The 22,867-nt window shown below is 42.5% G+C and overlaps 1 protein-coding gene across 10 annotated transcripts in view; it reads right to left on the bottom strand.

Moving 5' to 3' along the window:
* Positions 1-231: 231 nt before the first annotated feature.
* Positions 232-22,867, bottom strand: part of TEX14 (testis expressed 14, intercellular bridge forming factor) — a 152,911-nt gene continuing 130,275 nt past the window's right edge. For all 10 annotated transcript variants that reach the window (XM_084803249.1, XM_084803247.1, XM_084803245.1 and 7 more), the window contains 12 exons: positions 22,710-22,791; positions 21,434-21,496; positions 18,788-18,915; positions 17,248-17,453; positions 15,096-15,192; positions 13,346-13,420; positions 9,761-9,838; positions 8,919-9,012; positions 5,079-5,171; positions 3,119-3,225; positions 1,118-1,169; positions 232-572 (listed from right to left, as the gene is read on the bottom strand). In XM_084803249.1, the coding sequence (XP_084659375.1) occupies positions 536-572; positions 1,118-1,169; positions 3,119-3,225; positions 5,079-5,171; positions 8,919-9,012; positions 9,761-9,838; positions 13,346-13,420; positions 15,096-15,192; positions 17,248-17,453; positions 18,788-18,915; positions 21,434-21,496; positions 22,710-22,791 (1,112 nt within the window). In that variant the 3' untranslated portion in view covers positions 232-535. The remainder of the gene's footprint in view (positions 573-1,117; positions 1,170-3,118; positions 3,226-5,078; positions 5,172-8,918; positions 9,013-9,760; positions 9,839-13,345; positions 13,421-15,095; positions 15,193-17,247; positions 17,454-18,787; positions 18,916-21,433; positions 21,497-22,709; positions 22,792-22,867) is intronic.

Raw genomic sequence — 22,867 nt, 5'->3', positions numbered from 1 at the left:
CAGGCTGGCCTCGAACTCATAGAGATCCACCTGCCTCTGCCTCCCGAGTGCTGGGATTAAAGGCGTGCACCACTACACCCCATCGATGATGTTCATCTTAAAAAGATCAACTACATTAGGGTTTTGCTGCTGTCTCCTAGTAATCTGGTTCTAGCTGGAAGGGAAATGCAGCAATCTTCTCAATCCTCACACCAAAGCACAGAAATACATGTTCCACAACTGACACCTCACTAGCATTAAACATAAACACTTTATTGTATAACAAAGTTACAGTTTCAGAACTTTACATCAATAAAATCAAAAGCCATTTTGAACACAACAAAACGTCTGCCATTATGGTTACCTTGCACTTTTCAAAAACCTGACTTAAAACAAATGGTTAAGCTTGCTACACATGATAGGGCCACGTCATTGTGCCCATGGCAGCAGCAGAACAGTGTGAGGTACAGACGGGAACCACTGTCCTTGAGGCAACTGAAGCAGATAAAAGAAGAAAGGAGCTACAAGCCACAATGCCTGCATGATCCAGTTCCAGTCATTCTGACAGGTCGCTCTGATCCAGCACAATTATCCTGCATGCACATATTTTAAAGGACAAAAAAGGGAAGTTTTGAGTTCTTATGTACTTTTAAAAATTCTTATGCAGTGCTTGGGATCACATCCCAGGCCTCACACAAACCAGGCAGGCATTCTGGCACTAAGCTCATTTCCTAAGCCCAGTATGTATTTAGAACACATGAACAGGCACAAGCACATGCATGCACACGCCTGCACGCACTTTTCCTATTCAGCTGAAGTCACGGGAAAGGAATTTTGGTCTGTTCAGGCAAATAGTATCAACAATGTATCTCAGAAATACAAAGTGTCTACAAAGCAACTGATAGCAGCAAACATCCCTGTGTATGAAAACTTTCCTCCAACAGATACCACTTACTTAAGCCAGGCTGGCATGAACATCACCTTATTTATAACAATCATAGATATAACTGTAAATTGAGCAGCTTGGTGTAAATTCAGTCTGTTAGTGATATTTATTTAGATACTGGTAAATATTTTAAATCTGCTCATGCAATCTAAAAAGAACAGACTCTGACCTATAAACATGCTATCACATTACCTGGAGGGTTCAGACCAACCCAGTCGCTTCCAAAAACAGGGCTTTAGTTCATCTTGAAGGAACACAAGAGGAATAAAGTGAAAAAAAAAATCACAGTTACTTTCTAGACCAATGGCTGTCAGAATTCAGTAATCACATTAGAGCACTCTCTAGCCTGCTGTGCTGTTTACTTGTTTGTTCTACTCTATATATGACTTTCCTGAAAACACAGGTAACGGCTTCTTTTCCTAATATCCATGGCTCCCTGCCATAGCAATGGATACCAGGGACACTGATTCAAAAGTCTCTGTATTGCCTTTCTAAATTCCCTGAGTTATCTTCTCAGTGAATTCAATCTTGGCTAAATGTCCATATACTCTGGGCCCTGTGCCCATCAGCGTTTTGGAGGAAATAAAAGGTACACATAGCCTGTACAGATAAAGTTTCCTTAACAAAGTGGCTATACACAAAGATATAATTAGAATTAAGGGCACAAACAAGGAATCTATTGGCTAGCAGCTGTGGGAAGCCTAAGTAGAAAGCAGCTGAGCAGCGGAGATGAGATGGCAGGACAGTTACTGGTACCTGGAGGGGACGACTGGAGTTAGGAAGGACAGGATCCTTGTGAGGGACACCACGGCTACCAGATGCAAGGTGTAGGTAGGAAAAGGAAGTGAACAACAATAATCTTGGCCTCTGGCCCTCTGCCAGGGCCCCCGCTGGCTACCAGAAAGCCAAAGGGATGCAGTCACAGGGTCAGCATCCTGAGGCATAAAGCATAAAGCAGGACAGGAAAGCAGGGTAGAAGGGACTAGGGAAGGGACGCAAGAGAGGCTAGAAGACCCCACAGGGGAGCGTCTAACTCCCTGAGCAACTGAACATGGAAGGGGCCATTTGTAAAGATACAGTAGAAGGCTGACAATCTATGACAGTAGGTTTTTGTTTGTTTGTTTTTGTTTTTTTGGTTTTTTGAGACAGGGTTTCTCTGTGTAGCCCTAGCTGTCCTGGACTTGCTTTGTAGACCAGGCTTGCCTCAAACTCATAGCAATCCACCTGCCTCTGCCTCCTGAGTGCTGGGATTAAAGGCGTGTGCCACCACGCCCAGCAGAAAATAGGTTTAAAATTAAGGTTAATTTATAATTTCTACATTACTTGCAAACTCCATTTAAATTCTGAAATATATTTCTTCAGTACCCATTTGAGTTAAATTTAAAAATGCTTAAAAAGTTTTGTTTTACATTTATGTGTACGTATGTACACACATGCATATGGAGTTGGATCTCTCCTTCCCCTATGTGGGTTCTGGGGGTCAGACTTGGGTTCCTCAGACTTGGTGGCAAGACCCACTGAGCAGTCTTCAAGCTCTTGGTTTTTGTTTTGTCTTTAGACAGGGTCTCCCTGGCTGGCCTTCAAATCCATGGGTCATTTGCCTGAGCACTGAGGCGTGCATCAGCACACTCCGTTTAAATTTAAAGCTCTTTTGAATGTATTTAAATTCAAAACAGCTCTACAGACAACAATTTTGGGCTGCCCATGGCTTGTTTTAGAAACAATTGAAAAGCCAGGAGTGTTGGCTCATGCCTGCACTCACAGCACCTGGTAAGAGAACCGACTGCTTTCAGTCTGAGGCCAGCTGGACTAGGGTGAGACTCTGTCTCAAAAAAACAAAAGTAAACCCGCAAAAGTTGATGTTACTGTTTTGTTGACTGCAATTATCAGAAACGCTGAACTGAACTGCAAGGAAAAGGAAAACTATCCCAGGTTGGAAGATTGTGTATAACATCTGGGAAACATTTCTTTGTTTGTTTTTGAGACAAGGTCTTTCTGTGTAGCCACGGCTGGCCTGGACTCACTTTGTAGACCAGGTTGGCCTCGAACTCACAAAGATCCACCTACCTCTGCCTCCCAAGTTTTGAGATTACAGGCGTGCGCCACCATACCTGGCTGGGCAACATTTCTTAAAAGCTTTGATGGTCCCCAAAACCAAGGACCACAGACCTCACAGTGACCACTCATCCTTACCTTCTTCCAAGGCCCCTAAACAGCTGTCTGATCGCATTCTCTCTGGCTTGACACTTGCTTCCCTTCTTCTCTTCTCTTCAATGTCCTGATCTTTGCTTTTTTTCTCCCTTTAATGGCAATGATTTGGGGCATTAAGACATACATAACAGTCAGGGAACAAGGCTATGTCTGCAGTAAACACAGAGTACTTTGTACTAGTGAGATGCTCCTCAGGGAAAACGTTGATTTCATTTGGTTATTTACTTTTGGTTATTTATCTGTTATTTTCTTTCTTTCCTTCTTTCCTTGACACAGGATTTCCCTATGTAGCCCTACCTGTCCTAAAATTCACTAAGTAGACCATGCTGGGATTAAAGGCATGTGTTACCATGCCCGACAAGGCTAGTTTAAATGTATGTTAACTCACTCACTCATCTTCAGAACTATATGGAGCAGTTGCTGTTACTATCTACCTTGTGCGATGTGAAAACCAAGGCACAGAAAGCTACACACCTAAAAAGTCCATGTAATCAGACTGTTTGCAACATTAAGACTACATAGCTAGCCTCAAAGGAAAAAGAACACATTTTTCCTTATTTTATAATCAGCATTCTCTTGGAAATCATTACTTATTGCCTTGTCTTCATTTCCCTCAAACTCCTTGTGATATGAGAAGTCTAAATAAGCATCTCACAGTGTAAAACCACACGCCCCTTGAGAGCAGAAGCAGCTACCTTTCTGAGGTGAGGGAGAAGATAAAGCCACCTAGAATAAAAAGTGGCTTTTTTTTTCTTTTAATCTTCACTAACACAACCCAAGAACACAGTCATGCAGCCCACCTGAGCGGCTGCAGCCACTGCTGACATGGAAAGACTGTTTCCTCTGTGTAATAGTAGTGGCCATTAGAAAATCCGTGCTGCACTAATACTGATCTGCTATTTGCAACATCTGGTCCAGCGGCTCCACCCATGGGGGCAGAGGACAGTCAGCAGACTCTCCTCACTTTGTAGTCTTTCAGTATCTGAGGGAAGCTATCAAATTCTCCACCCATCGGCTCTTTTCGGACTGAGTCTTCCTGGCTCCTCAGCTGTTCTCATGTGACCTGGTTCCAGCCCCAAGACTGTTCTGTGTCCTCTCTGTTGATTGCTAACATCCATTTAGAACTGTGTCCTCGGAGTCCTCCAAGAGTGCCTGTTACCTGAAGTGCATTTGTCTGATCTGTGTATCCTGCATTAATGCTGTATCGACCTTTTCAGAAACTGAGTGCTGGGCAGGTGAATTAAGACTTTCTGCCCCTAACATAATTATACTGAGCAGTTTCAAAAAAAAAAAAAAAGTATCCAGTGAAGCCTGGTTTTCCACATTTTATACTTTTGGATCTAAAACCCACCAATCTTCTCATTTTATCATTTTTACTGTTACATTTTTGTTTGTGATACTGTAGCCCTATGTTCCTTGGCTGGCCTTGAACTTCTGCGCTCAATCATCCCTTGGATTTCTGAGTAGCTGAAACTACAAGTTCATGCAACAGCCATGCCTGGCTTTGTCTTTATCTTTAAAGTAGCTAACATTTCCACCTGTCAAGTTAACTTTGGATTTTCAGTCTATCATCCATCACATTAGCGTTCACTTCTAGATTTGTGTTACCTGGAAATTAGAAATAACTGCCTGTTTTGATTTAACTCAAATGGCTGGCGAAGCACTGAAGGTGACAGTCTGAGAGCTCTAACTGATAATCAGTGTCTTGAAGAGGCAAGTGTGAGAGTGAAGGCAGCTGGAGTAAGGGCTGGCTGACCTACAGCAGTGCAATGCCAGCACCAGAGTTCATTCTCCAAGAAGCTGAGATCCTAACTACTCCCTGGGGAAAAGGAGAGGAGAAAGAAACTGGAAGCCTAGGACTCTATGCCCTAGACACACAGCATCTTGTATACTCTTTTCCCTGTGAAACATGAAACATGATTCCTTAATGGGGAAAGACAACCTTATAGAGCCCTTGGGGAGGTCCAGTAGTGCCATGTTCTCCTCAGGTGACTGCAGCAATCTCTCCAGGTCCTCATCAAGAGAAGAATGAGCTCTGTCCAGGGGCAAGTAAAGAGAAGGATGACAAAAGTCATTTTCCCTCATAGCATATCACTGCACAGTGAAAGGGTCCTTAAAATCGGGGCCTTCACAAGAGCTGAAAGAGCATCAGGTGTGAGATTGTGTCTAGATTCCCAGAGGCTACCTGTATCTAACTTATATGTACGCTAAATAGTCCTTTAGGCCAGGCATGGTGGTGCATGCCTTTAATCCCAGTACTCAGGAGGCAGAGGCAGGTGGATCTCTGTGAGTGCCAGGCCAGCCTGGTCTACAGAGTGAGTCTAGGACAGCCAAGGCTACACAGAAACTCTGTCTCGAAAAACAAACAAACAAACCAACCCAAATGTCAAAGGGCTGAAGAAATAACAGTAACTTTTTAAAAGACAGGGTTTCATGTAGCCCAGGCTGGCTTTGAACTTGCTGTGTCCCCAAAGCTGGTCTTGAACTTCTGATCTTCCCATTTCTACCTTCTGAGTGCTAGGATTATAGGTATGTGCCAGGCAGAGTTTATGTGGTGCTGAGGACCAAACCTAAAGCCTCATACATTCTAAGCAATCACTCTACCAACTGAGCAACAACCCTAGCCCAATAGCTAACTTGGTACCAAGGTTCAAAGAACTTTACATCATACAGCCAAATGTAGCTTGCTTTTCTTGTTCTTAAGGCAGTCTGTATGAAGCCCAGGCTGACTTTTGACTTTGGTCTTCCTGTAGGAAATACAAAATGTGCCACCACGCCCAGCACTAACTTTACCTAGGGCAACTCGTCTTTTCCCCTGAATAATTCATATAGCTTTTTGCTGAAAGTGGCTTGAGAAGATGGATGAAATAGTTACAATACACATCAGAGATTAAAGCTTTCTCGGGGCTGGTGAGATGACTCCACAGATAAGCCTGACAACCTTAACCTCCTGAACCCACATAAAAGTGGGAGTAAACAAACTCCATGACACTGTCCTCTGACCTCCACACTCAGATCATAGTATGCACATGTGCTCCCATACACTGTACACAAAGACACAGAAAACGATACACGTAATAAATTAAAATGTTTAGAAGGTTTCTAAAACACTTATTGGGGAAGAAAAAATTTTTCTTTCTTTTGCCATTTTTTCGAGATTTATTTATTATTATGAATACAGTACTCTGCCTCCATATTCACCTGCATGCCAAAGAGGGCACTATATCACATTTAGATGGCTATGAGCCACCATGTGGTTGCTGGGAATTGAACTCAGGATCTTGGACCAGTTCTCCAGCCCCGCCTCTTTTTTTTTTTTTTTTTAATCTCCTCTAAAAATAAAAAACTTTCTTCTCAGCTCTTAAGACACTGTTTCCTACTTCTGTGATTCTGTTTTAGGCTTCTCCCTTCCTTCCTTAAAAATAATGATTTAGCCTTTAAAGAGTGGGGAATATTGGGTTCACAGCTTAGCCAATAAAATATAAGTAGCTGTCTGCTGGGAAATTCTGGAAAAGGTGTTGCTTCCCAAATAAAAGGGGGAGGATTCCAGTAACATATTCCTTTATCCTGCTCTCTTTTTACACTTGCCTGTTCTGTAGACAACAGCCATCCTGCTACCAGGAGACAGATTTTAGGAGAAAGGAAGAAAAATTAAGGCCAGAACAAAGGCCAACATGTCACAGGCAATAGGGCAGAAAACTGGTAAAGCGGAGTCCCTGGGGGTGTGATGGACTGCTGCACCAGAAGTGCCTGCCGCTCATGGACCTCGCCAAATGGGAGCCACTCATTTAACCATGACAGTTGGGCTTTCTGTTCTAGGCTCCTGAAACCACTGAGCATGGCTTTCCCAGGAGATGCAGGAACAAGATTAGGAGTAGGATGATAGGAGGGAGCAAGTGCCCCCACAGGCCTAAGTTCTGTCTCTTTTCTTTTTTGGTTTTTTGAGACAGGGTTTCTCTGTGTAGCCTTGGCTGTCCTGGACTCACTTTGTAGACCAGGCTGGCCTCGAACTCACAGCGATCTGCCTGCCTCTGCCTCCCAAGTGCTGGGATTAAAGGCCTGTGTCACCACTGCAATAGCAACAAATGCTCTAGACCAACGAGCCATCTCTCCAGCCCCTCTAATAAACATTTCTACAAAAAGGATACACAAGCAGCCAAAAAAGTTCAACATTCATTAAGGAAATGAACAATGTGGCATCATCTGATGCCTATTAGGATGGCCAATCCTGAGAGAGACGTAACAAGTGGTGAAGACGAGGGAAGTGGACCTTGTATGATGGAGATGGGAGCACACAGTGGAGCAGCTGCTGTGCAAAGCAGTACGCTGGTTACTTTAACAATTAAAAATACATTTACCATATGATCTGGCAATATCTTTTTTGGGTATTTATCAAAATAATTGAAAGCAAGGGGCAGGAAAGATTGCTTAGGAGTTAAGAGCCCTAGTTCCTCTTAGAGAGGACCTGAGTTTAGTTCTCAGAACCCATACTCAACAGCTGCCTCTAACTCCAGCCCCAGATGACACAATCCCTCTTCTGACTTCTTTAGACTCATGATTATATATGATGTGCACACTGCCACTGCCACACACACACACACACACACACACACACACACGGAACAATAAATCTTTAAAGTGGATAGAACCTGTATATCATTCTACTATGAAAAACACTCCATATTTTCCTCTCACATGTAAAACTACATTTAAATGTATGTGTGTGTGTGTGTGTGTGTGTGTGTGTGAGAGAGAGAGAGAGAGAGAGAGAAAAGGGACTATAAGGAAAGAGGTCCTGAGAGAGAGAGAGAGAGAGAGAGAGAGAGAGAGAGAGAGAGAGAGAGAGAGAGAGAGAGAAGGGACTATAAGGAAAGAGGTCCTGGGAGCTAGAAAGGGCAATGAGTGTATGTGCCATGAAGGGGAGGGAAGGACTATTAGGGAGATGGAAAGGGACCGGCAGAAGGTGGGGAAGACACACACATTAAGGCAGGAGGGAGCGCGAATAAGAACAAAGTAGGCATACACAGAGACAGACAGACTCTCAATCTCTCTCTTGCCTCTCTCTCAAATAAATGTGGTTTAAAAAGTTTTAATTATTTCAAGCCTATCAGATGCCTTTAATCCCAGCACTCAGGAGCAAGAGTCGGGCAGATCTCTATGAAACCTGCCTGGTCTACATAGTGAGTTCCTGGACAGCGAAAGCTACACAGTGAGAATCTGTCTTTTAAAAAAACAAAAACAAAAACTTGTAAGTGAACCATCATGGATAGCAACTATATCATTAACATCAGGAGATACATTTTAAATTTGTTAAGAAAATTATTACATGTTCTATGTATTTTAATCACAAAGTATAAATAACTAGGAGGAAGGGGCTCACAAGCCCCATCCAGCCCTGAGAATCCATAGACAGTTCATGATTCCTCAGTGGTGTAGCCCTGGTCAACTGCTCATGCTCCTATAAATAAGCCCTCACCAATGCTCCTGTGAGAGCCCCTAATGACACTCACAGGTCATGTGCCCTCAAAAGACATCTAAGTAGAAGGGAACTAGCAAGAGTGGGAGAGAGGCAGGAGGGTAATGAAAGATGAATTTGATAAACATACATTAGATAAATGAATGAAAACATCATGGATCCTATTGTATATACTTAATACAAGTAATATATAATAAAGCAAGGAGAATAAATAAAAAGATTGTTCTGCTCTATTTATTCATTTAATAAAAAGCAATAAACACAAATGCAATTTTAAAATCCTTTCAAAAGTCTAGATTTTGTTACCTCTCTGTGTCTTCCAGATCCTGAATTTCTTTGGTAGAAAGAAAACTGCTGTCTTTACTACTGTTGGTTTCTTGTTCTTCCAAATTCTTTTTATCTAAAGCAATTGAGAGAGCTAACTTTATTAAAATGAAAAACAGTTGATAGCATGCTTTGAAATAAGCTGTAAAAATTAAGGCCATCAGTCGTTCTGCAAGTGTGCAATGCATCAGCCCTTTCCCATGAGAGCAGAGGGCCAGGTGGCAGTGCGCAGGGCACCAGCACTCACAGCAGCTGCTTCTGGGGTCTTGGGAGCTCTGCGGTGCCAGGTGAAGCTACAGGAAGCCTAGGCGGTGCCAAGTTCAGAGAACTAGACAAAGCAAAGCAAAGAAGGCACAAAAGAGGAGGGTACAACTCTAAAAATAAGCCACACAATTGTACTTTAGGAGACTCTTCCCTTTCTTGCTTCTTAGGCACTCCTAGGGTACAACTTCATGAAAGGAATCTGTGTGAGATAAGGATGTACCCTTTAATGTATGCCAAGCATTTTACAGATCCTGACTCCTTCATATGGCCAGCAGACCTCTGAAGGAAGAGGCCCAACATTAGCAAATTATTCCAGTGCACCAGGCACTGTGCATGGAGCTATTGTGTGTCATGAGATGGGAACTACTGTCCCCCTTTCACAGATACGGATAGATGAAATTCAGAAATGAAACAGTTTGTCAGACAAAATTAACTAGTAGAATGAGAATTACAGTAGAGTCGTACTCAGCCTAAGTCACACTCTCCCACGCATACCACTATGCTATTAAGGGCAGCATTACACAGAAACCTCACGAAAACAGACCTGGGTATCAGCTTACCATTTTCAGTGACACTCAGATCATGTGCTGTGTTCCCATGTGACACCACGGATGAGGCTTGCTGCTGCTTCAGAAGCTCTGTTACAGTACAAAAGAAGAAGGCAACTTATCCCACTTCTCCATACCTCCCATTTTCTAGGCCAGGGGCCCTCAGAGGGCAGGCCTCAAGCCAGCACTATTGGTGAAACCCCAACCTACTAAATCTAAAGGGCCTGCAGTTTATCTCTGACTCCTAGGAAGTTTGAAAGCCACTACTTTAGTACATTCTGAGTTCAAAAAGAATTCTTCAAATAATAAAGCCCCAAATAACACTTGATAAAGACTTTTTTTAATTTTTATTTATTTATTTTATTTATTGCACATGAGTGCTTTATCTGCAGAAGAGGGCACCAGATCACCTTATAGATGGTTGTGAGCCACCATGTGGTTGCTGGGAATTGAACTCAGGACCTTTGGAAGAGCAGGCGGCACTCTTAACCACTGAGCCATCTCTCCAGCCCTTGATAAAGAATTTTTAAAGGACTGATAGTAGGTGTTGTGGCACATGCCTACAATCTCAGTACTGAGGAGGCACAAGCAGGAAAACGTTTAAGGCCAGTCTGAACTATATTGCTATATAGCCAGAACTGCATAGTGAGACCCTGTCTCAAGCAAAACAAAGCACTGGGAGGCATGTGGTGCACACCTATAACCCCAGGACTTAGGAGGTGGAGGCAGAAACTTGTCAAGGTCACCCTTGGCTACATACGTAGAGTTCAAGGCTAGGTTGTATTACATGAAACTTTGTCTCAAACAGTAATAATAACAACAACAACCAATCAAGCAACAAACAAGCAAACAAATGAAAGGAGAGCAAGATGGTTCAGTGGGTTCAGTCCTTGCCTCTGCACAGGATGATCTGAATTTCATTTCTAGCATCCATAGGGTTGAAGACAAGAAACAACTCCTTCAAGTTGTCCTCTGATTTCTACACAAGCTCTATAGATGTGTACACACACACACACACACACACACACACACACACACACACACACACACACACACACACACGTAAAAATGTTAAGGAAGGAAGGAAAGGAAAGGAAATAGAACACACTTAGAACACAAAAAGCAGGCACATTTCTATGAGTTTCAGGCCAGCCAGAGCTATGTATGTAGACCTTGTATAAAACAAAACAAAACACCCAAGACAGATGATGGTGATGATGATTAAAAAAAAAAAGGTAACACAAGAGGCCTACATAGCAGATATTAAATATTTATGTACGTTTGTGGAGGGTTTTAGACAGGGTTTCGCTGTATAGCCTTGGCTGTCCTGGACTCCTATTGTAGACCAGGCTGGCCTCAAACTCACAGTGATCTATTTGCCTCTGCCTCCCTGAGTGTTGTGATTAAAGGTATGTGGCACACCCCTGGCTCTATTATGCACATTAATTCAAAATTAATGTTCATAATCTAAACAACAGCCCTATGAGATTACCTACTATTTTTACTTCTGCTTTTCGGATGAGGAACAACAATCTTGAGAGTGGAGGTGAGGAGGAGCCTGGAACACAGCTACTGAGACGAGGGGACTAAAGAGAGGGCTCACACTGCTGAGGAATTCTCATAAACCAGAGTAAGAAGGAGAACTGAGACTGAGCCCAGAAAATCTTGGCTCTAAAGTTTATGTTCCTAACTCTGATTTTAAAAACAAATTTAAAGATTTTTATTTGTATAAAAATGTATATATCCACATGTATCCACAGAGATGGTAAGAGGGCTTCACATCCCTGGAACTGAGTTACAGATGGTTTTAAGCCACCATGTGGGTGCAGAGAACCAAACCCAGGCCCTATGCAAGAGCAGTAAGTGCCCTTAACCACTGAGCCAACTCACCAGCCCCCAATCTTGATTTTTACACTCAGAGCAGAGCAGGTGTCTCCCTCTCTCCTGGGCTATGTCATGTTTGTTTTTTGTTTACCATGAATATCCATCACTTCCTTATAAAATGCTCACTAGACCAAGATAAGTGTATGCTAAATTCACTGGCTGCTCTCTGTCTGGGGCTTGTTTCAGAACAAAGCAGAGAGACAGCTGGGCCACCCTAACTGGCTGTGAGAGGGAGGAGTTCCGTTAGGCAGTGCTGGTCGGCTCCCTCCCTACTGTTAGTAAACTGCTGCCTGACAAGAAGGCATATAAGACATTTAGCTCAGAGTTTTACCTTTATCAGTCCCTTGCTGCTCTTAAATGATCACCTATACCCTGAGTTCCATTTGTTGTTGTTGTTTTTGTTTTTGTTTGTTTGTTTGTTTGTTGAGACAGGGTCTCTCTGTGTTAGCCTTGGCCGTTCTGGACTTGCTTTGTAGACCAGGCTGTCCTCGAATTCACAGCTATCCACCTGCCTCTGCTTCCCTGATGGGATTAAAGGCGTGCGCACCACGCAGCTGAGTTCCATTTAAAAAAAAGATTTATAATTAATATGTATACACTTTTCTGCCTGCATGTGTGCCAGCAAGCCAGAAGAGGGCACCAGATCTCATTATAGATGATTATAAGCCACCATATGGTTGCTGGGAATTGAACTTAGGACCTTTGGAAGAGCAGTCAGTGCTCTTAACCTCTGAGTCATCTCTCCAGCCCTACTCTGAGTTCTAAAAGACCTTTTGTCTTAGGGTTCCTATCAGGGGCCTAAATCTCTGGATGTGAACTCTCCAAAAAATCAGGAGATATGGGGCTGGAGAAATGGCTCAGTGGTTAAGAACACTGACTGCTCTTCCAGAGGTTCTGAGTTCAATTCCTGACACCCACATCGCAGCTCACAACTGTCTGTAACTCCAGTTCCAGAGGATTTAAGACCCTGTTACAGGCAAACATGCAGGCAAAACAAATGCAAATTAAATAAGTAAATAATTTTTTTAAAAAAGAGCAGGAGACAGATCCTGACTACTCCCTAAAGGTCTTTTCAGGGGGAAAAAAAAACAGTGATAATACTGCAATTACTCAAGTTCATTAGGTCAAAGGACAGGGATTGAAAGTTAAGAATCCCAGAGGATGGCTGTGCTTTGAGTCAGAGCATTAAGTCTTTATTCCTTATGATTCCCAGGACCACAGTAATCCTGAAAACTAAGTGGTGCCCTTGAGAATTCTTTGTAGCCCCTGTACCCAGGACTGCACCATCACATATCCAAGGAGAGAGACCTCTAAAGACCAGGGCTTCCAAGGCATACCTGGTGGGACACTTTGAGGCTAAGGCAGAAAGATTGAGAATTTAAGGCCAGATTGGCTATGAACTGAACTCTAGAGCAGACTGTCTCAAGAAATGAAAACAAAACAAAAGCCTCAGAAAATAAAATTAGTTCTTCACCATAAAGCATCTGAGTAACATGTTGTTACTTTACCTCAGACTCTCTTCCGTAAACCTTTTAGTAACAAATGACAAAATAAATGGGCCAATGATCCTGGCCTACTTGACTAGAAAGGTGTCCCTGCCTGTGTCAACCAACCTCTGTACTAGCACTGATACCTAAGCAACAAAACCATATGTGGTCAGTGACAAGAACCAACAGGGGCCAAGGAGTATGTTTTATATTGAACACCTCTTACCAATTTCATCAAGTAGCTCCTGAGCTGGTGGTGGAAGGTCATCAGTATGATGCTGAGATGTGGCTTCCACTTGTTCTTAAAAAAAAAAAAAAAAAAAAAAAGAAGAAGAAGAAGAAGAAGAAGAAGAAGAAGAAGAAGAAGAAGAAGAAGAAAAAGAAAAAGGGTAAAAATGACTTAACACTCTCCTAGACCCCAAGTGCAGTTTTCCAGGCTTTCCATGGACTTGAGGCTTTCTCAGTAATAGAATAAACTAAGGAGTATGAGAGCATCTAACATAACATTCTTAGTGGAGGCTTCCTTGATATATGAGTGACTTTACTCTCCACTTTCACCCCACTTAGCCCATCTCTGCTTCTCTCTTCCAAGGACACTCTTACTAAGAGTGTGGGGATGCTCTGGAGCAGGATGTTGGAGAAACAGACTATGGATTAGCCAAAATGAACAAAAACACAAAGCACGAGGCCGTTCTCTGTAGGAGATATGGAAGCAAACATCTTTTGGGTCTTTCCACACACGCTCAATTATATATAACAAACCCTTCAATATAATATACAGAATTTCTCTTTCCTGGAGAGAAAGTCCAAAAGCTATAGCAAAGATCTTAGACACTGAAATTACTGCAACAAAAGCAATGTGCCCTAGAAGTTATTAGCATTTTTGTGTGATTTCAAAACTGTCTCTGAAGAAATCCATCCTAAGGAAAAGATCAGAGGTACAGATAAGACTCATGCACAAAGGGCAAAACTTGAAAAAATTTAAGTAAGAATAAATTTAAATTATAAAAATTCAAATAAGAGAATGGTTAAACAACGTATATAGAATGTATTATGCAGCTACTATATATTTACTATCATTCTTATATATACATATTTATCGTATATAAATTATTTTTAAAAACTTATTTATTTATCTTATATATATCAGTGCCCTATCTGCATGTACACCTGCAGGCCAGAAGAGGCCATCAGATCCCTGTATAGATGGTTGTAAGCCACTATGTGGTTGCTGGGACTTGAACTCAGGACCTCTGGAAAAACAGACAGTGCTCTTAACTGCTGAGCCATCTCTCCAGCCCCCATATATAAATTCTTAATTACAAGAGGAAATGCTCAAAATACAATTAGCCTTTGGTATTTATAAGGATGTATTTCCAAATCTCTCAGCCTGGCAATACCAAGATCCATGGGTGCTCAGTTCCTTATGTAAAGTGCCATAGTATTTGATGGCTTGTAATATCTAATGCTATGCAAATAAATAAATAAATAAATAAATAAATGCTATGCAAATACATTACACTGTTTAGTTAGGGAAGAAAGAGAGACTAAGCATCTGTAATGTCCAATACAGTAGAGGCAATCTTATTCAAACACCTGTGATCTGCCCCTGGTTGAATCCATGGATATGGAACTAACAGGTAAGGGTGCTGAGCAATTGGGGGGAACAGAGTCTAGAACTGATACACAACATAGTCACAAGGACTAAAATACATGTTATTTATCTCTAAAACTATGAAACAAGATAATGCACAAAAGTTGTACAATACAGCAAGCTATGGTATGACTATTTGATCATTTTTTAAAACTTTTCTTTATTCACCAAGTTCTCAATAATGAATATACTTTACTTTTATAATAATAGAAAAATAACATTTTTGTTCAAACCAAATGTTACATGAAATATTCATGAACATCAACTTCTTCAGCTACCTAACTCCAATGAACTGCTTTGCTATTGATTAAACACAGGGTACCTCTGGGTAGGCTCCTCCTCTGGGTAGCATAGGTTGATGTCACAGATGCCGGAGAAATGTTAGAAGAACCAGCCCCAGTGTACACATACCATTTTTTCTATAGAAGACATAAAGCGTGGTAACCAGTGTGTTCACTGAATAAAAAGACACATGTAGCACAGTCGTGTCCATTTATTTTGGACAGTATGTACAAATTCAACAAGTCACCTCTCCTGGAAAGCCCTCTCAACAACATGGTCTGTCTGCTGAGCACCTGGCAATCACACGGGCCTGTCTTCCTCACTAAGCCACTGCTAACTTTAAGAAAGACCCTGTCTTTCTTATTCAGGTTTGGATAAGGCACCTGGCACTTAGAATCTGCCCAGTTAACAGTTGAGTGAAAGCATAAGAGTCCTTCTTATTTCCTCACTTCTGGGTAGAACTTTTGTGAGCCAAATTAAAAAAAAAAAAATTTTTTTTTCAATCAATTTTCCATTAAGTACTAAAGAAAACAACCAGTCTGTTTATAGAGGGTGTCACTGTTAGCTTTAGTTATCAACTTGACATACAAAAGGGAACCTTACTTGAGTATCTGTCTCCATTGTATGTGCCTCTAGGCATGTCTGAGGCAGTTTCTTGATTGCTAATTGATGCAGGAAGCCTCAGCTCACGGTGGGCGGTGCCATCCCTAGGCAGGTGGCCTAGACTATGTAAGAAGTGTAGTTGAACAAGCCAGGAGAAAGGCAGTGAACAGCTGTGGTGATCTGGATGAGAATGGCTCCTGGTGGGTCATGTATTTGAATGTGTGGTTTCCAGCAGGTGGGCTTGTTTAGAAAGGATTAGGAGGTGAGGCCTTACTGAAGGAGGTGTGTCACCAAGGGTGGGCTCTGAGGTTTCAAAAGCCCAGGCCAGGCCCAGTTTGTGCTCTGCCTGCCTGCATCTTGTGGGTCAGACATGAGCCCCGTGCCTGCCTGCTATGCCCCAGCCATAATGACCATGGAATAACCCCTGACACTGTAAACAAAGTTCCTGTTAAATGCTTCCTTTTATGTTTCCTTCGTCACTGTGTTTACTACAGCAGCAGCAGCAGTCAGTACAGTGATCCTCCAGATCTCACCCCCAGGTGAAGGCCTTGGTTTCTCTGGATGAGGGACTATGAGCTGTAGCCCAAATTAACCCATCTTTCCCTTGAGTTGTTTTTAGTCAGTGTTTTATTTTAGCAACAGAAATCAAACTAATAGAGAGGGTCAACCAAAAGATTTTGAGTATTGGAGGGAAGGAGAGGGTTCAGGCAGGGGTTGTTTGTCAAGACAGTTTCTCTGTGTACAAACCCTGGCTGTCCAGGAACTTGCTCTGTAGACAAAGCTGGCCTCAAACTCACAGAGATCTGCCTGTCTCTGTCTGCAAGTGCTGGGATTAAAGGTGTGCACTACAGCTGGGCGTAGTGGTGCACACTTTTAATCCTAGCACTCAGGAGGCAGAGGCAGGTAGATCGCTGTGAGTTCGAGGCCAGACTGGTCTACAGAGTGAGTTCAAGATAGTCACGGCTACACAGACAAACCCTGCCTCCAGAGGAAAAGAAAACAAAACAAAAACAGGTGTGCGCCACCACTGCCCAGCTAGCCAAAGGGTTTTAATAGCAGTATTACACAGGGATTTGTGGTTTTCTTTTTTGTTTGTTTGTTTGTTTGGTTGGTTGGTTGGTTTTTTTGAGACAGGGTCTCTCTGTGCAGCCATGACTGTCCTGGACTTGCTTTGTAGACCACGCTGGCCTGGAACTCACAGCAATCCACCTGCCTCTGCCTCCCGCGTGCTGGGATTAAAGGTGTGTGCCACCACCACCTGGCTGGATTTGTGGTTTTCTTAAAAAGATTAAACATGTAAAATGTGAGGGAGAACAAAAGAAGAGCTGTGGACAAGGAGAAAGGGATAGATATAAAATGAGTTTTTCCTGCCAGTTCGGGGAGATCAACCAGCATTCAAGGAAGCATCCCGCTCAAGAAGCAAAGCACAGCCCTCCCACAACGCAGACTCCAGGGAGGGCCCAGGGATGCCTGGAAGGAAGCTAGGGTATTTCTTGCTTCTAAACGCATCTGGAGAAATCCTAGGCTTTCCATCACTGAGGACCTTGGACTGGTATCATGAAAGTGTAAGCCAAAACTGGAAAACTCACAGCATCAGTCAGTTTTGCAGGCAGGGCTTTAGAAGCAGCAAGGAGACATTCCAGGCTCTTGGCTCGCTCTCGGACACTTGTAAACTTGGCAGATAAAGTTCTCATAGCTTCTTGACCATTCCAACAAAATGTAGATCCTCTTTTAACTTTAAATGTGGTATTTTCAAGGCAGTCTTCATACTGACTAACAGCTGAAGAAATTGACGCTAGGAAAAAAAGAGAGCATTAAGTCTCTGGATTCTTTATATTATAAACAAAATAACCACAAAACTTTAACTATGCCAGGAATTTCCCAAATTCCTAATAACTGAAACAGCCATGAATCTTAGCTTCTTGGTCTCAAACTTTATATTCTAGGTTCTCAAGGCATGTGCATGCATACATATATACATATGCCCGGTATCAAAATTAAGCTACGAATTTACCAGAAATAAGAACACTGAGAAGAAAATATTTGATGCTGGCCACACATGGTAGCAGGATTCAAGGACTTGTATGCTTACGCAGAAGGTGGTGTTTTCATGTTTCTGCAGTTACCCAGAGCTACTTGCATACAGAGCCGACTCTGTACTGGAGCTTTTCCAGCACTGCAATCTAACCCTAACTTCCAATGAGTAAGTACAGCACCAGCACTAACACTTCAATGGAAACTCAGGGTCATGATCTATTGCCCTAGTGAATTGGTAAAGGAAACTAGTTTGTTATCATTTTACTGAATGAGAGAGAGAGCTATTCCTAATTTCTCTCTACCACGCCTGTGCCATTTAATAGAAAACTATGAGAGGACAGTGCTAGAGATATTTCAGTGGGAGAGAACTTGCTTGGTTTCACGAAGTTCAATATTTGATCCCCAATATTAAAAAAAAAACAATCAAAGCTGAGTGTGGTGGCGCGTGCCTTTAATCCCAGTACTTGGGAGGCAGAGGCAAGTGGATCTCTGTGGATTCGAGGGCAGCCTGCTCTACAAAGCAAGTCCAGGACAACCAGGGCTACACAGAGAAACCCTGTCTCGGAAAGAGGAAGGGGGGGGGGGGAAGGGAAGCAAGCAAACAACTAAAAACAACTCAGGAGATATGGATATTTAACTATGAGAATTCATTTAATTAACTGTTTCTGAGAGTAAGGCAGTTGAACGCTAAAACCCAACTTGCCTCCCTTTGCAGTAGGCTGCCTCCTGCAGGGAGGGTCTGTTACCCTGTTACAGCATATCCTACCCCTGGCTCAGAGAATAACTACTATTGTTCTCTTGAGAAACCACCTTTGCAAAGCCGGGCGTGGTGGCACATGCCTTTAATCCCAGCACTTGGGGAGGCAGAGGCAGGCAGATGGCTGTGAGTTTGAGGCCAGCCTGGTCTACTAAGCAAGCCCAGGACAGCCAAGGCTACACAGTGAGACCCTGTCTCGAAAAACAAAACAACAACAAAAAGAAATCACTTTTGCTCTGGGAGAAAATAGCCATCAGGATTTAGGCTCAGCCAAAATACATAGGAAGAGCCTGTGAATTCCTCGTCTAAAGACACCCTTCCCTGTGTGTGATTACCTGGGCTGAGCGGAGTACTGACACTAGTAGGTGCATGCTTTAATTTGGGTGTTTTCAACGATGTTTCCTTAACAGAGCTGTCTTGTTCATAAGTGATGCTGGACAAGTCTTGAATGTCTGTCAGTGATCTGTGGAAGAAAGAGCACATAACACGCTGGTCACGGTGGTGCACTTCTGAGGCCGAGGCAAAAGGACTGCCATGACTTCAGAGCCATCCTGAGTTCTAAGGCAACTTCGACGACATTGCAAGGCTCAAACCTTAAAAGGAAAAGAAAAGGTACAAAGTAATTGTGAAATGTGGAGATGTATTTGGAAAACAGAATAATTCCTGATAAGAACTTCATTTATTGTGATGAGTCTGAACTCACCATAAACTGGCCTTGAACTTGAACCTTACTGCTTCAGGCTCCTTAATGCTGGGATTGCAGATAGGTACCACCACGTCTGACTCTTCTTTTAGAGTATATTCTTGATAAGATCATTACTTGTCAATAGATTAGAGACTATCTTAAAGAAAATATTAAGTTTCTTTAAGCTGAGTGGTGGTAGCACACATCTTTAATCACAGTGTTCAAGAAGCAGTGGTAGGCAGATCTCTCTGAGTTCAAGGCCATCCTACTCTACAAAGTGAGTTCAGGACAGGCAGGGCTACACAGGGGAACCCTGTCTCAAAAACCAAAAACAAAAACAAAGCAGGTTAAAAAAGAAAGAAAGAAAGAAAGAAGTATCTTTCAAAGTAGGGCTGGAGAGATGGCTCAGCAGGTTCAATTGCCAGCATCCACATGACGGCTCATAGTCATCTGTAACTCCAGTTCTAAGGAATCCAATGTCATCCTCTGGCCTTCTTGGGCACTGTACACAAGTTATACACATATTTGCATGCAAAACACCAATACAAATAAAATAAAATTTACAGATACCTATCTTAATCCAGGTATAGGGGCACATACCTTTAATCCTAGCACTTGGGAGGCAGAGGCAGGCCAGCCTAGTCTACAGAGCAAGTTCCAGGACAGCCAGAGCTGTTACACAGAGACAGCCTGTCTTGAAAAAAAAAAAAAACACAAAACAACAACAAAACAAAATAAAAAGCCAGGCATGGTGGCACATGCTTATAATCCCAGCACTCTAGAGGCAGAAGCAGGCATATCTCTATAAGTTCCAGGCCAGCCTGGTCTATAAAATGAGTTCAGGTCACCCAGGACTACACAGAGAAACCCTGTCTCAAAAAAAAAAAAAAAAAAAAAGTTCTATCTTAACAAAGAGACTCTGGGGCCAGAAGCAGTAGCTTGCTCATGCCCATAAATTCAGCACTTGGGAAGCTAAACCAGAAGGAGCGCCTAACTTCGAGGCTAGCCTACGCTACACAATGAGTCCAAGGCCCCACGCTCAAAAAATAACCAAAACAACAAACAGCTGGGGTGGAGGGCAGCGTGGAGCATGCCCATAAACCTCTCACTCCCAAATAAAGAAACAAACAAAGAAAAAGATACTGAGCTAGAGATGCGGTTTTAGCAGCATAGCACTTGCCGAGCATATGACAGACAGGCCCTGGAGTTCTATTCCTGGCAGCACAAAATGAAAAAATATATGACTTGAAACATATTTTGGCTGACAAAAACAAAATTCCCATTTAAGAAAGGCTGTTTATGTAGAAAGTGCATTTAATCTATCTCAAGTAATAAACTTATTACCATGATCATCATCACTGTAGTTCCTTGATTATAAGATGTGCTGTTAATAATAGATATCATTGATTAAATAACAGCTTTTTGGTGAAAGAAGACAGTTATAATAAATATACTTATGGTAAGAATAAAAGCCAGAGCTGGGCAGTGGTAGGGCACGCTTTTACTCCTAGCACTTGGGAGGCGGAGGCAGGTGAATCTCTGTGATTTCGAGGCCAGCCTGGTCTCCAGAGTGAGTTCCAGGACAGCTCAGGGCTTTTACACAGAAAAACCCTGTCTTGAAAACCAAAAAGAGTAAGAGCCATAAAGATGTTTAGTGGAGGGGCAGAGGGGCTGGAGAGATGGCTCAGCGGTTAAGAGTACTGACTGCTCTTCCAAAGGACCAGGGTTCAATTCCCAGCACCCACACAGCAGCTTACAACTGTCTGTAACTCCAAGATCTGACACCCTCACACAGAAATACATGTAGGCAAAACACCATTGTACATAAAAAAATAAAAAAGAAATAAAATTAGAAAGAGGAGAAAGGCACTTGCTGCATAAGGCTGGCAGCCTGCGTTGGATCCCTGGAACCCATGTAAACATAGAAGGAGAGAACCAACTCCACAACGCTATCCTCTCGCTCCACATGCACATCACAGCAGTGCTTTAATCTCTCAAAAAATAATCATTGAGCCGGGCGTGGTGGCGCACGCCTTTAATCCTAGCATTTGGGAGGCAGAGGGAAGAGGATTGCTGTGAGTTCGAGGCCACCTTGGTCTACAAAGTGAGTCCAGGACACCAAGGCTACACAGAAAGACCCTGTATCAAAAACTAAAATAATAATGAGGAGGAGGAGGAGGAGGAAGAGGAGGAGGAGGAGGAGGAGGAGGAGGAATACAGATTCTTACAAACAAGGAAATATTCCCATAAAACCAAGACTACATAAGCATCCTTAGCTACTCTTTGGTGGTCATACATGTCTTTCTCTTTCGGTTCCTTTGGTACCTCTTCTAATATCTCTTCTTGTTTATCTTCAGCACTGTGAGAGAAAAAGCAAGAAAATGAGTTCCTTATGTCAAATGCATTAACCTGGTACCAGTTCACAGCCTAGGGTAAGAGGCAAGTGGAAAGTCTGGGTTCTAGCCCTGGTTCCAATGCTAAGTAGTCACAAGTTCTTCAGCCTGTGTGGTCTCAATTCTTATTTTGGACAAATATTCTCAAAGGGTGATCCCAGCTCTGAAACAGGCCAGTCAGTTGGTCTATACAATGGAGAGCAAGTTCCGTAGAACGCCAGTGGAGCACAGGTACTTTGCTGGGAGGTGGACACTGGAGCAAAGGGCACAGACAGGAGGCTTTAGCAAGTGTGAGACAGCTTCCTGGTATAGAGCGTCCAGAGAGGCTTGCATGGAGAAATACCACAAGAGATACTCAAGACAAATGACCCATATTTACTTCAACCAATGCTTAAGCTTCAGTATCAGTTCTCATGGGATATAGCATTATTAGCATATCCCACACTAAATATCTCCCGTTTTCTTTACTTTATGTACACACACAGACACAAGGCGTGCACCAATACCACCACCTGGCTTATTTCCTTCAATTCTTTTTTTTTTTTTAAGACTTATTTATTTATTATGTGTACAATGTTCTGCCTGCATGTATGCCTGCCCACCAGAAGAGGAAACCAGATCTCATTACAGATGGGTGTGAGCCACCATGTGGTTGCTGGGAATTGAACTCAGGACCTCTGGAAGAGTGGTCAGTGCTCTAACCCCTGAGCCATCTATCCAGGCCATATTTCCTTGAATTCTTATGTCAGTATTCTCAGATTTATTATCCCAGTTTTATTTATTCATTTATTTTGAGACAAGTTCTCAATATATAATCCTTGCCTGCTCTGGATCTTGCTATGTAGACAGGATGGCCTTGAACTTACAGTGCTGGGATTTAAGGCCTATGCTACTAGGCTTGGCTTTATCATTCCTATTTTGAAGATGCTGACAGCAGAAAGGCAGAGACCTATGTCATATGGATGGCATATCAAAAGCCAGGATTTGAATACAAACAATTACTCCTTTTCACTACCTGTCAAATTCTGCTGAACAAGTCCTAATATTTTTAATGCTCAGAGCTAATTTGTATGACGTGGGTAATATATTGGAAGACAAGCAATACATAAATCTAATAACTTTCAACCAATGAACATTGCTTCTGGCTCTGAAACTGATGAAGAAATGAACAGACCATACCATTGAACAGCTTGGAACTGAGGCTTAGACAAAATCTCAGCATTCTTTCCAAAGATTTCTCTTATTTGGAACTTTTCTTCAACTGAAATGATAAAGAAAATGCATTTTTACTTTAATCCCAGCACTCAGGAGGCAGAGACAGGAAGATTTCTGAGTTC

The sequence above is a fragment of the Acomys minous genome, assembly GCF_964271855.1.
Source record: "Acomys minous genome assembly, chromosome: 12".
In the NCBI taxonomy this organism is placed as follows: domain Eukaryota; kingdom Metazoa; phylum Chordata; class Mammalia; order Rodentia; family Muridae; genus Acomys; species Acomys minous.
Note: the sequence above shows the minus strand (reverse complement) of the source record. Positions and strands in the feature narration are given on the sequence as shown.